Source organism: Squalius cephalus (genome assembly GCF_949319135.1).
Source record: "Squalius cephalus genome assembly, chromosome: 3".
Taxonomy (NCBI): domain Eukaryota; kingdom Metazoa; phylum Chordata; class Actinopteri; order Cypriniformes; family Leuciscidae; genus Squalius; species Squalius cephalus.
The window spans coordinates 11,116,839-11,130,547 of record NC_137124.1 but is presented as its reverse complement, the minus strand read 5'-3'; the positions used below and the strand labels follow the sequence as shown (position 1 = coordinate 11,130,547).

The 13,709-nt window shown below is 41.2% G+C and overlaps 1 protein-coding gene across 4 annotated transcripts in view; it reads right to left on the bottom strand.

Annotated features, from left to right (window-relative positions):
• The window catches only part of dock11 (dedicator of cytokinesis 11), a 117,981-nt gene that overhangs the window by 94,026 nt on the left and 10,246 nt on the right, over positions 1-13,709 (bottom strand). For 2 of the 4 annotated variants that reach the window (XM_079867744.1, XM_079867746.1), the window contains exons 6-11: positions 12,810-12,905; positions 10,807-10,941; positions 10,111-10,288; positions 5,768-5,847; positions 3,633-3,716; positions 3,400-3,540 (exon numbers count right to left, since the gene is read on the bottom strand). In XM_079867744.1, coding sequence (XP_079723870.1) covers positions 3,400-3,540; positions 3,633-3,716; positions 5,768-5,847; positions 10,111-10,288; positions 10,807-10,941; positions 12,810-12,905 — 714 coding nt within the window. The remainder of the gene's footprint in view (positions 1-3,399; positions 3,541-3,632; positions 3,717-5,767; positions 5,848-10,110; positions 10,289-10,806; positions 10,942-12,809; positions 12,906-13,709) is intronic. The other 2 variants (XM_079867745.1, XM_079867747.1) reach the window with 1 other exon arrangement.

Here is a 13,709-nt window from a genome sequence, read left to right as displayed (position 1 = left end):
CGACACTGCCTCTGTGAACGACACTGCCTCTGTGAACGAGCCTGCCTCTGTGAACGACACTGCCTCTGTGAACGACCCTGAGAACGATCCTGCCTCTGTGAACGACGCTGCCTCTGTGAACGACCCTGCCTCTGTGAACGATCCTGCCTCTGTGAACGACACTGCTGCTGTGAACGACACTGCCTCTGTGAACGATCCTGCCTCTGTGAACGACACTGCCGTTTCACAGAGGCAGGGTCGTTCTCGGTGTCGTTCACAGAGGCAGGATCGTTCACGGAGGAAGGATCGTTCTCAGAAGCAGTGTCGTTCACATAGGCAGTGTTGTTCTCTGAGAACGACACTGCCTCTGTGAACGACACTGAGAACGACACTGCCTCCGTGAACGACATCGCCTCTGTGAACGACACTGTCTCTGTGAACGATCCTGCCTCTGTGAACGACATCGCCTCTGTGAACGACACTGTCTCTGTGAACCGCCTCTGTGAACGACACCGCCTCTGTGAACGACACCGCCTCTGTGAACGACACCGCCTCTGTGAACCGCCTCTGTGAACGACACTGCCTCTGTGAACGACACCGCCTCTGTGAACCGCCTCTGTGAACGACACTGCCTCTGTGAACGACACCGCCTCTGTGAACGACACTGCCTCTGTGAACAACACCGCCTCTGTGAATGACCCTGCCTCTGTGAACGACACCGCCTCTGTGAACCGCCTCTGTGAACGACACTGCCTCTGTGAACGACACCGCCTCTGTGAACCGCCTCTGTGAACGACACTGCCTCTGTGAAAAACACCGCCTCTGTGAAGGACACTGCCTCTGTGAACGACACCGCCTCTGTGAATGACCCTGCCTCTGTGAACGACACCGCCTCTGTGAACCGCCTCTGTGAACGACACTGCCTCTGTGAACGACACCGCCTCTGTGAACCGCCTCTGTGAACGACACTGCCTCTGTGAACGACACTGCCTCTGTGAACGACACCGCCTCTGTGAACGACACCGCCTCTGTGAACGATCCTGCCTCTGTGAACGACACGGCCTCTGTGAACGATCCTGCCTCTGTGAACGATCCTGCCTCTGTGAACGACACAGCCTCTGTGAACGACACCGCCTCTGTGAACGACACCGCCTCTGTGAACGATCCAGCCTCTGTGAACGACACCGCCTCTGTGAACGACACCGCCTCTGTGAACGACACCGCCTCTGTGAACGATCCTGCCTCTGTGAACGACACCGCCTCTGTGAACGACACTGCCTCTGTGAACGACACCGCCTCTGTGAACGACACCGCCTCTGTGAACGACACCGCCTCTGTGAACGATCCTGCCTCTGTGAACGACACCGCCTCTGTGAACGACACTGCCTCTGTGAACGATCCTGCCTCTGTGAACGACACCGCCTCTGTGAACGACACCGCCTCTGTGAACGACACCGCCTCTGTGAACGACACCGCCTCTGTGAACGACACCGCCTCTGTGAACGACCCTGCCTCTGTGAACGACACTGCCTCTGTGAACGATCCTGCCTCTGTGAACGACACTGCCTCTGTGAACGACACTGCCTCTGTGAACGACCCTGCCTCTGTGAACGACACTGCCTCTGTGAACGATCCCGCCTCTGTGAACGACACTGCCTCTGTGAACGACCCTGCCTCTGTGAACGACACTGCCTCTGTGAACGATCCTGCCTCTGTGAACGACACTGCCTCTGTGAACGAAACTGCCTCTGTGAACGATCCTGCCTCTGTGAACGACACTGCCTCTGTGAACGAAACTGCCTCTGTGAACGATCCTGCCTCTGTGAACGACACTGCCTCTGTGAACGATCCTGCCTCTGTGAACGACGCTGCCTCTGTGAACGATCCTGCCTTGTGAACGACAAGCGCAACTCTATAGTAAGTACATGTACTTAATCAATATTATTACTTGTACAATGTAACTACGTCACCTTAAAATAAAATGTAACCAAATTTTTAATCTATTGACAGCCCTACTTTAAATATGGGACAGTTTTGGCCAAGCTGCAGAAAGTTAAGTGTAAACTGCTAAGTCGAAATGTTTTATGCTATGTTTTCTGCACAGGATTTGCTGGATATAAATATGCTTTCAAATGGTGGACCTCAAATGCTCACAGAACCACAGAGCATGTGGTCCTCCACAAGATTTACAAGACAAGATAAGCTTAGCAAAAGACTGCCTCTGTGAACGATCCTGCCTCTGTGAACGACACTGCCTCTGTGAATGACACTGCCTCTGTGAACGACACTGCCTCTGTGAACGATCCTGCCTCTGTGAATGACACTGCCTCTGTGTACGACACTGCCTCTGTGAACGACACATCCTCTGTGTACGACACTGCATCTGTGTACGACACAGCCTCTGTGTATGACACAGCCTCTGTGAATGACCCTGCCTCTGTGAACGACCCTGCCTCTGTGAACGACCCTGCCTCTGTGAACGACACCGCCTCTGTGAACGACACAGCCTCTGTGAACGACACCGCCTCTGTGAACGACACCGCTTCTGTGAACGACACCGCTTCTGTGAACGACACCGCCTCTGTGAACGACACCGCCTCTGTGAACGACACCGCCTCTGTGAACGACACCGCCTCTGTGAACGACACCGCCTCTGTGAACGACACCGCCTCTGTGAACGACACCGCCTCTGTGAACGACACCGCCTCTGTGAACGACACCGCTTCTGTGAACGACACCGCTTCTGTGAACGACACCGCTTCTGTGAACGACACCGCCCCTGGGAACGACACCGCTTCTGTGAACGACACCGCCCCTGGGAACGACACCGCCCCTGGGAACGACCCTGCCACTGAGAGTGACAGTCCTTTTACGTGCCTCTCCCAATGACTCCGAATGCATTGGAGCCTGTTACTGCATAAATAAAAAATACAGTTTTCCTGAAATCATTCATGTGGAAGCAATACTGTCTTACTTCACTTAAACACTAGGGGTGTAACAATATATTGTGTCACAATAAATCGAAAAATGCAAAATACAAAAATGCAACAATATGTATCGTGGATAGTTCACCCAAAATAAATATTACTTTTATTTATTTATTTTTTTATAATATGTATGTATTTAAATCTGTAAAATACAACTGATTAATTGATTAAACTTTTCTGAATTGTGATGTCAGATTATATAAAAATCAGTGTTTAATATATATCAGGACTCTCCATATATGGATAAATAAAAATAAATAAAAAATTGAGTAGGGTTATATTAATATTTTGGCTTTGATACAGGTATGATAAACATTCTCACATAACTGAGCTCAACATTACTGTAGAATTTACTACAAATTCTAATAGCAAAACAGAACAAAAATCTGACACTGACAAGAAAGATGAAATGTACAGATGAGAGTTTACTCACGTTAGTTGAGACGCCATCATTCTTCTCACTGACGCATCCTTGCAGGCTAAAGGTCAAATCATGACAACTAACCATGATCCTTCGTCCGAATCGCTCTTCGAACGGCTTCACGTCAGGCTCGATGCCTGAGAAATCTAATCTCTGAAAAGAAAAAGTAAGATATATTAGAATGATTTTCATTAAAAGTTGAAAGACTGTCTTTCTAATAGCAGAACACTGCAGAATGGACTAACCTGCATCTCCGGATCAAGGGTGAAGATCTTCTGTCGGCCCTCATTCCTGCTCATTTTATTCAGCTGCTCAGTTTCTCTGGCATACTGGAGATAACAAGACAAAAACACTTTGCATTTTTAAAAGCTTATGCATTAATAAGACCAAAATTCACCAATTGTGTCAAAAGTATATTAAGCATTGTGCAACGCATTAAACTCAACTTGACCTTCCATTTACTGAATGATGAATAAACACTAAACAAAATCAACTGCGATTTATCTCTTCATTTATTTATTTTTATTTTTATTGGATTGCCATGATTAAGACATTTATACACAAAACTGGACTAAGAATTCTAAATAATATATATTTTAATACCTGGACGCCACTCACTGAATTAAATGGTACGACATGTTGAGGACAGGTGACAACAATGAAGCATACTTTGTTTTAAAATGTGTATTGTTGCATACCGTTGCATTTTTTTTTTACAACAGTATTCAGTATAAACTGCACAGTATGCAGCAGACAGAAAGCCTGCCATGATTACTGATCAATTATCTCATCATAGTTATTTGATCTAATCGCAATTATTTGAGATAACCACAATAATTGTGATGTTTAAATCACATTTAGCAAAAGAATATAAAAAAATATAAAAAACTGTTATAAAGTTGACAAAAATAGTCAAAGGTTTTCCTTCATAGAAAAAAAAGGTTTATTCCTTTAATCATACTGCATTATTATATTATATTATATTATATTATATTATATTATATTATATTATATTATATTATATTATATTTACAGCATTAAGGTAAATCATATGGGCCTATTTTATTAAACATTTTATTATCATATACACTAGCAGGCCACTTTTTAGGTACACCTGTTCAACTGCTCATTAATGCAAATTTCTAATCAGCCAATCACATGGCAGCAGCTCAGTGCAAGTAGACATGGTCAAGATGATCCACTGAAGTTGAAACTGAGCATCAGAATGGGGAAGAAAGGTGATTTAAGTGATTTTGAACATGGCATAGTTAATAGTGCCAGACGGGCTGCTCTGAGTATTTCAGAAACTGCTGATCTACTGGGATTTTCACACACAGACATCTCTAGGGTTAACAGAGAATGGTCTGAAAAAGAGAAAATATCCAGTGAGCAGCAGTTCTGTGGGGGAAAATGCCTTGTTGATGTCAGAGGTCAGAAGAGAATGACCAGAATGGTTCAACAGTAACTCAATTAATCACTCGTTACAACCGAGGTTTCAGAAGAGCATCTCTGAACACACAACACGTCGAACCTTGAAGCAGAGGAGCAACAGCAGCAGAAGACACACACCGGTGACACTCCTGTCAGCTGAGAACAGAAACTGAGGACACAATTCACACCGGCTCTCTAAAACTGGACAATTCAAGATTGGAAAAGCGTTGCCTGGTCTGATGAGTCTGGATTTCTGATGCGACATTCAGATGGTCAGATCAGAATTTGGTGTAAACAACATGAAAACTTGGATCATCCTGCCTTGAATCAGCGGTTCAGGCTGGTAATGGTGAAGTAATGATGTGGAGGATATTTTCTTGGCTCACTTTTGGGGACCTTAGTACCAATTGAGCATCACAAACGCCACAGCCTACCCGAGTATTATTGCTGATCATGTCCATGTCCATCCCTTTATGACCACAGTCTAATCATCTTCTGATGGCTACTTCCAGTAGGATAACACACCATGTATAAAGCTCAAATCATCTCAAACTGCTTTCTTAAACACAATGACTTCACTATACTCAAATGACCTTCACATTCACCAGATCTCAATCCAATAGAGCAGCTTTGAGATGTGGTGGAACGGGAGATTCACATCACGGATGTTCAGCCGATAAACCTGCAGTAACTGTGTGATGCTATCATGTCAATATGGACCAAAATCTCCAAGGAATGTTTCCAGCACCTCGTTGAATCTGTGCCATGAAGAAACAAGGCAGTTCTGAAAGCAAATGTGGGTCCAACCCGCTACTAGCAAGGTGTACCTAATAAAGTAGCCAGTAAGTGACATGAAAAACAGAATGACAATGAATTGGCCTAGTGACTGTCCTAGCAATGTTCAAACCACTCCAGTTAGCATTGTAATTAATTATTTTGTGTCGAGTACCTTCATTAGCTCTGGATGAAGACTCCGGCCAAAGCTCTCAGCAACATTTTCTGGTTTCCCCAAGCTACTGCTGTCGTCATCTGTTGGGATGAGACGTTTGTTAATCAAAAGGCGAACTGATTAATTCTACTGAAAGCGCATGCATAACAGACAAAAGATTATATTATCATCCAATGGGTGAATATGGGCTTATCTTAGACACCAAGCAGAACAATGAAAACGTTCTTTAATCAAGACTGACTGGTTCTTTTAAACAGTAAAAGTCAAAATCACATATTTGCTGATCAAGCTGTCAGATATTTTTGAAAGTCAAACAAGTTGCTAAACTGCTCTGAGTCCACTGGAACAGAAAGCAGTAGCAGTAATTGTAATGTGTGCATGCGTTACTGAAAAACGTGTCAAATCAAGGACACTAGGTGGAGCTTTCTGGGGATTCAGATGTCCTCGTTTATTCAGAGAAGGAGCGCTGCTCGAAGATTTATCTCCACACTGAGGAGGAACATTTTTACATATACTGGCACTTTCCAAGAATAGGGTACAGCTCGATCTCATGTATTAGATTTATTGTATAAACTGTTATCTAACACAGGACATAAAATAGCTGTCTCTGCCCTGGTTATTTTGGGCTAAATCCAGCAATTAAAATGAAATGTTAACATAATCTGTTCAATCGATATTCAATTCATTGCATTAATGTTTTAAAGGGGTCATATAATGGTACATGCACTTTTACAAGTCGATTGTACTGAAATGTGTGTTGGCAGTGCCTGTACACAACCATCATAAAATGATTAAAATCCATCCAGTGTTTTTTTTTTTAATTTCCTTATATGTTTTCCCGTCTCAAATCAAGCCGTTCGATTTTGTGACGTCACAAAATCGACGCCCCTCCCACGATTGTTGATTGACAGCAGCGTTTCAACACAGACCCGCCCTCGCTCGTGAGCGAGCTGTCAATCATAGTCCGCGCGTCATTGTTGATACGCTGGAGCACTGTCTATGAGCAGAATGGCGTCTAAGCGATTGTGGTGTTCTGTTCTTGGGTGTAATAAGGAACACAGCAGTCATTTTGATGTTCCTAAATCCGAACCGCTGAAGACGCAGTGGCTGAGTTTTGTTTTCAAAGGGAATATTCCCCACGATCAACGTCAATGCTTTCATGTTTGCAAGAATCATTTCACACACCAGACTGCTTTATAAAGGAGGGTCAGTATAAAGCCGGTTTTGGCAAGAGGCTGCTCCTGAAAAAAGGATCGGTACCAACTATTCGTGTTCCTGCTGCACCTCCAGAAGAACTGAAATGAGTGTAACATTTTATTAACCTTTATATTAATATTTATATTAATCTTTGCAAATCGCTAGCACAGCACGCTTCACGATGAATGCGGCTAAGGTTTACACTCAGGGTACATTACGGCATGTTTTCTATGTACAACGTTCTCAATATAATTCATAATCCCACGTTTATAATGAACAACGCGTTATAGTTATTGTGTTATTGTGTTACGGTGTACGCACAGAACAGAGGGCACGGTGCACGGTGAGCAAAGCTCATTATCATTTAAAGACATATGCACTTAAACGGCGTGCTGAAAACAGAGCTGTTTTTGACCAGGTAAAATGAGTGTTTTCTTACAATACTAATGAGAATTTTTAATTAAAGTATATTACAAACTTTTAATTTAGACCCTAAAGAATCATATTAGCTTGTACAAAAATGGCATTATATGACCCTTTTAAGTTATTAACTTATTTTAAAGACCAAAAACATATTGTCCACATTTACTCTAAATCTGCAACCCTGTCAAATGCATTTTCTGAAGCTCCTTTCAAAGAAAAAAAGACTTCTTTAAAAAAATATTTTATACTATTTTGTATGCTGTTCATGGAAAGTGTCCTGTATATTATCAAGCCTGATAATAAACAAAAGGAATGGCTTCCCAAATAGGGACATGAAAAGAGGAGTATCATACAGTCTGTTAAACTTAGAGGAATGAAAACCAGATGAACTGGAAAGTGTGTGAAGACATCCAGCATTTGTTGTGTTGTTATAGTTATGTTTAATTCTAATGCTAATAGTTATGGTTATCATTTAATAACTTTCATTTCAATTCCAGAAATCTGAATTCTGCATATTAGTCATTCCAAAAAATGAAGAAGTTACAAATGTAATGCATGTAATTGAAGGCATAATTTCATTTCCTCATGACCATCACATGGAGGGTCTTAAAAACATTGGCTATAGTTTATACCATAGAAGCACAGGGAGTTGTTTATCAGTGTCTTTATTGTACAGGCCTAAAGTAGCATTCCCTTCACGACTCCTCTATGTGAATAGAGCCTCCCTAACATTTCAGAAATTTGCCATCACAACATAAATGATTTACTCAGAGTAGAGAACATTGTGTCTCCTATAATAAAAGAGCAGAAACTGTACTGTTATTATTATTGAGTGGTTCTTATTTTGAATACAGAGAAAACTTCAAGTTCAATAGGCTTTTAGAAGCCCAAAAATGAAAACAAATGAACGTTTTATTTAGCTGAATGGGAACTATGCAGCTCTTCAGGAAGCAGCACAGACCAGAATTTCCCTACATTGCCGAAATGCTTGTTATTTGGTCATGTTGGAATAGTTTGAGTATTTAGTTCATGAAGGAAGTGGTTTGTGTTCCAAGATGAAGGGAAAACTCTGAGAACAGCCAATTAACAACTGTATATTGTTGATATTTTGGGAATGACATCATGTCTTTGATGATGATGATGATGATGATGATGATGATGCAATAAGTTGCATTACATCATTAAGGTCATGATGGTGGTCTCATGATGGAAAAGCTTAAAGGGATAGTTCATTAAAATAATGTATACTCTTGCCCTCCCAAACCTGTCTATTATAATTTTATGGTGGAACACAAAATAAGAACATTTTAAAGTGCCCCTATTATGCTATTTTAAAGTTTATTAATTTTGTTTTTGAAGTCTCCTTCAATAGGTTTACATGCATCCAAGGTCAAAAAAACATAAATTTTCTCATAATATACATTGCACATCACCTCAATTCTCAAGTCTCTCTAAACCCCTCCTTTCCGAGAGCCTACTCTGCTCTGATTGGTCAGACGGTCCAGTCTGTTGTGATTGGTGTACTCTGCTCTGATTGGTCAGACGTCCAGTCTGTTGTGATTGGTCTACTCTGCTCTGATTGGTTAGATGGCGCAGTCTGTTGTGATTGGTCTACTCTGCTCTGATTGGTCAGATGGCGCAGTCTGTTGTGATTGGTCTACTCTGCTCTGATTGGTCAGATGGCCCAGTCTGTTGTGATTGGTCTACTCTGCTCTGATTGGTCAGACGGTCCAGTCTGTTGTGATTGGTCTACTCTGCTCTGATTGGTCAGACGTCCAGTCTGTTGTGATTGGTCTACTCTTCTCTGATTGGTTAGATGGCGCAGTCTGTTGTGATTGGTCTACTCTGCTCTGATTGGTCAGATGGCGCAGTCTGTTGTGATTGGTCTACTCTGCTCTGATTGGTCAGACGGCCCAGTCTGTTGTGATTGGTCTACTCTGCTCTGATTGGTCAGATGGAGCAGTCTGTTGTGATTGGTCTACTCTGCTCTGATTGGTCAGATGGCGCAGTCTGTTGTGATTGGTCTACTCTGCTCTGATTGGTCAGATGGCGCAGTCTGTTGTGATTGGTCTACTATGCTCTGATTGGTCAGATGGAGCAGTCTGTTGTGATTGGTCTACTCTGCTCTGATTGGTCAGATGGCGCAGTCTGTTGTGATTGGTCTACTCTGCTCTGATTGGTCAGACGGCCCAGTCTGTTGTGATTGGTCTATTCTGCTCTGATTGGTCAGACGGTCCAGTCTGTTGTGATTGGTCTACTCTGCTCTGATTGGTCAGATGGCGCATTCTGTTGTGATTGGTCTACTCTGCTCTGATTGGTCAGATGGCGCAGTCTGTTGTGACTGGTCTACTCTGCTCTGATTGGTCAGACGGCCCAGTCTGTTGTGATTGGTCTACTCTGCTCTGATTGGTTAGATGGCACAGTCTGTTGTGATAGGTCAACTCTGCTCTGATTGGTCAGATGGTCCAGTCTGTTGTGATTGGTCTACTGCTTACAGAGCGTGTTGGAAACGAAACGCCCATTACCATATCTGAATTACAGCTCCGGATCTTCCTCAGCATTTCATACACAGTGATACAAACAGTAACTCCAACACACTGCATTAAAGGTAATATCCGAAAAAGCATAATAGAGGCACTTTAACCATCTTCACATGCTAATGTGCGTGCTTTCAGTGTGTGTGTGTGTGTGTGTGTGTGTGTGTGTGTGTGTGTGTTACTTACCCAGAGAACCTTCAGAAGGTTCTGACCCGTTCCTCCTGTCCTCCATCGTGCTCAGTAAGGCCTGTTTCAGTGTGCTCACCCACTCCTCCATCTCGGCCTCGCTGTCGGCCGCCAGATAGTGACTGTAACGATCCTGCATCTTCAGCTCAAAACAGTGGCGCCGCATCTTGGAGCACTGCTAGAAATGTGCTGCGTTAGTCAGTGGAGGAATTTAATGGTGTGACATTAAGAGCTGTTTGTGGTTGTAATAGTTATAGGTGTTCAGTAAGGAAGATTCCTCCGTCATGCTACTGATATTACACCCCAGCCTGAGGGCTGCTGAGAAAACTTCCTGAGAAAAGTATCAGACCAAGTTCAGACATTTCCTTCTGAAGTATGAAGATAAGTGAGACAAAATAATTTCTAAAATAAAAATTAACAGGCAATGCACGTTTTGATAATAATTATAATTGTATCAGTAATTATAATAAACTTTTTAACAATAATAATAATAATAATTTTATTTATAATTATAATAATTATATTTTATTAATTTATATTTTCATCAATTGTTGTACGCCTCATTTGTAAGTCACTTTGGATTAAAAAAGTCTGCTAAATTCATAAATACAAATTACATATTTACATGTTACAATTTGTAATGCTAAAAACGTTTTAGGATTTCTGTAAGAAAACTGATAAATTGAGAGCATGTACCGGAACTACATCTATACAGGAGTCCAGATAGATGGAGCCTTTTGATTCTTTGTAGTTTTTCTCATCTTTGTAAGAATTCAGTATGTAGGAGCCATCAGGGAGTTGAGACAGGTAGAAATACCTCCTCTTGAACACCTGTGGAGGAAAAAAAGACATGTGTGAAAAATGGAGGTAGTCCATTGAAAATAAACAGAAATAAACTAAGTAGCATTTAAACTGGCTTCACTCTCGCACTAAAACGTTGGGATTTGGTAAGATTTGTGAAAGAAGTCTTTCAAGGTTCAAGGTTGCATTTCAAGGTTGCATTTATTTGATCAAAAAATACAATAAAACAATAATATTCTTAAATATTATTACAATTATAATAATTGTAAATTATATAGTACATGGAGACTCCATCTCCAAATGTAATTCCTGTGATCAAAGCTGAATTTTCAGTATCATTACTCCAGTCTTCAGTGTCACATGATCCTTCAGAAAACATTCTGATATGCTGATTTGCTGGTCAGTAACCATTTCTTATCATCAGTGTTGAAAACAGTTGTGTGGCTTGACATTTTAGTCAACTTTTTTTTCAGAATGCATGGATGCCATTGTATTGGATAAAAGCGTAAAATAATTATCTTTCGTCTTACTTTTGAACTGTATATTTATTATTTTATAATTTGACACCTAACAAACACATTTTAGTGAAATGTCTCCTGATTTAACATCTATGGCATTCATACATTTTTATGAGTCCAAATATGCATTGAGGCCACTGATATAATACATTAGCTTCAAATTAGGCAATAACCCCCGCAAAGCCCTACGTCCCATGACGATTTGTGCGAATTATGGGTGTAACTTCCGTTAAGCAGTAAACAATCAGTGAAAAGGCTCACTCTATGAACGCAATATGTTAAAAAAAGTGTCACAATGAGATGACATTAATCTACTCATCCTTCAACCATCGAACATTAAAAGGAAAATTTAAAAGTGTAAAAGCATCAACGGTATTTCAACCGACCAAATAAACCCAAAAGCACGAGTCTTCCCATAGCAATAACAGACGGGTAAATTATCACTGTAGTAATATATATCTGTATTATGTAACTTATGTTGCCTTAATCAAAAATGTTCATTAACTTCAGCATTGCGTGATACTATTTCAAAGTGATTTCCGTCATTTTGGCAGATTATGAAAACAAACCTGGAAAGAGATGTGAGGATTTGAGGAGAATAACGAGAGATTGTTTGTGCATTCCAGTGAATTATTAATGGAATGTATTTACATTTACATTTAGTTATTTAGCAGACGCTTTTGTCCAAAGCGACTTACAAATTAGGACTAAATTAAGCGAGTCATCGTGAAGAGGCAAAAACAACGCAAGAAGTGCTCAAAATACGAAGTTCAGGCATTATTCAGAGTAGCATAAGCCCGATAAGCAAGGTTTTAAAGGGAAAGGAAAAGTTTTTTTTTTTTTTTTATGCGGTTAAGTGCTCACGGAAGAGATGGGTTTTCAGCTGTAAATATCGTAAATTAAAATCGGTAGAACAGACCACAAATGTGCAGCATATGTTGTCCTTTTTCATACTTTTACAGCAGATTGCAAAAGGAAAAAAGAAAATAATCACGAGGAGAATGCAGCGACTGAAAAGAGCTCTTGCCATAGATATTCTTGTTATAACATGTCACGTTAAAATACCAAGTATAACGTTATTCTCATGATGTCTGTAAATAAATCATGAAGGAAAATTGACAGTTCATCCAGTCAAACTGACGGATCAGCTTTATTTGTAGGACAACTTTATGATTTGAAATGATTCGTTTCAGCCCTTTTGAATGGAGGTTCCCCAAACCGGAAGTGTCACCCATAATTCAAAACACAGTAAGGTCGTCAGCAATAAGGTGGATAGTTCTATCCAACTATGGTTCCTCAAACTGTATTGATCAGCAGATGTACAGTATACTAAGCAACAATGTCTGCTTTTAGAAAAGGGGTGCCGATGATTCCACGAACCTTCATAGAGACAGACAGACTGCTGTTGATGTTGGCCTTCTGGAGCCAGCCCTGCTTCATTACTCCTCCTCTCTGAGAGCAAAGAGATGACGAGTCCTGAAACACACACACACACACACACACACACAGAGAGAGAGAGAGCAAGAACTGATGAAGCAGATAAACTGAATGCAAAGACTTGAGATCAATGTACGTCTATGAGTGCTACCTATCTACCTTAAAGATAGATCAAATGCTCTGACACAAGCATGAACTCTGTGTGTTGTGCATTTACAAACCTTTATGCGAATAAGTTAGTTATCCCTCCCTCGCATAGTAACTCAACATCACACACAATACAATAATCATGCAAAACACAGCTTAAAGATGCTTTGAATTCAGTGTGTGTGTGTGTGTGTGTGTGTGTGTGTGTGTGTGTGTGTGTGTGTGTGTGTGTGTGTGTGTGTGTGTGTGTGTGTGCATGCTAATTTAATTAAAGTGGCCTGGCGTCCTTTATGACTGTGCTTTTCTCTAGCTCTCCACTGTAATATAATTGTCCGAATGCCCTTCTCCCCTCTTCCCTCCAGCATTTCTCATTCCCTCCCTCTCTTTCTGTTCCTAACAGCCCCTCTGAGACTGATCAATTGCTTTCACCCTGTTCTCCCTTCTGAGTCACTCAGCTAATTGATTAAACTAAATGGACATGACACAGCCAACATGATATACTGTATATACACTACCAGAAAGTTCAAAAGTTTGGGTTCGGTAAGATTTTGTAATGTTTTTGAAAGAAGTCTCTTCTGCTCACCAAGGCTGCATTAATTTGATCAAAAATACAATAAAAACAGTAATATTGTAAAATGTCACATTATAATATATTTAAAATATAATTTATACCTGTGATCAAAGCTGAATTTTCAG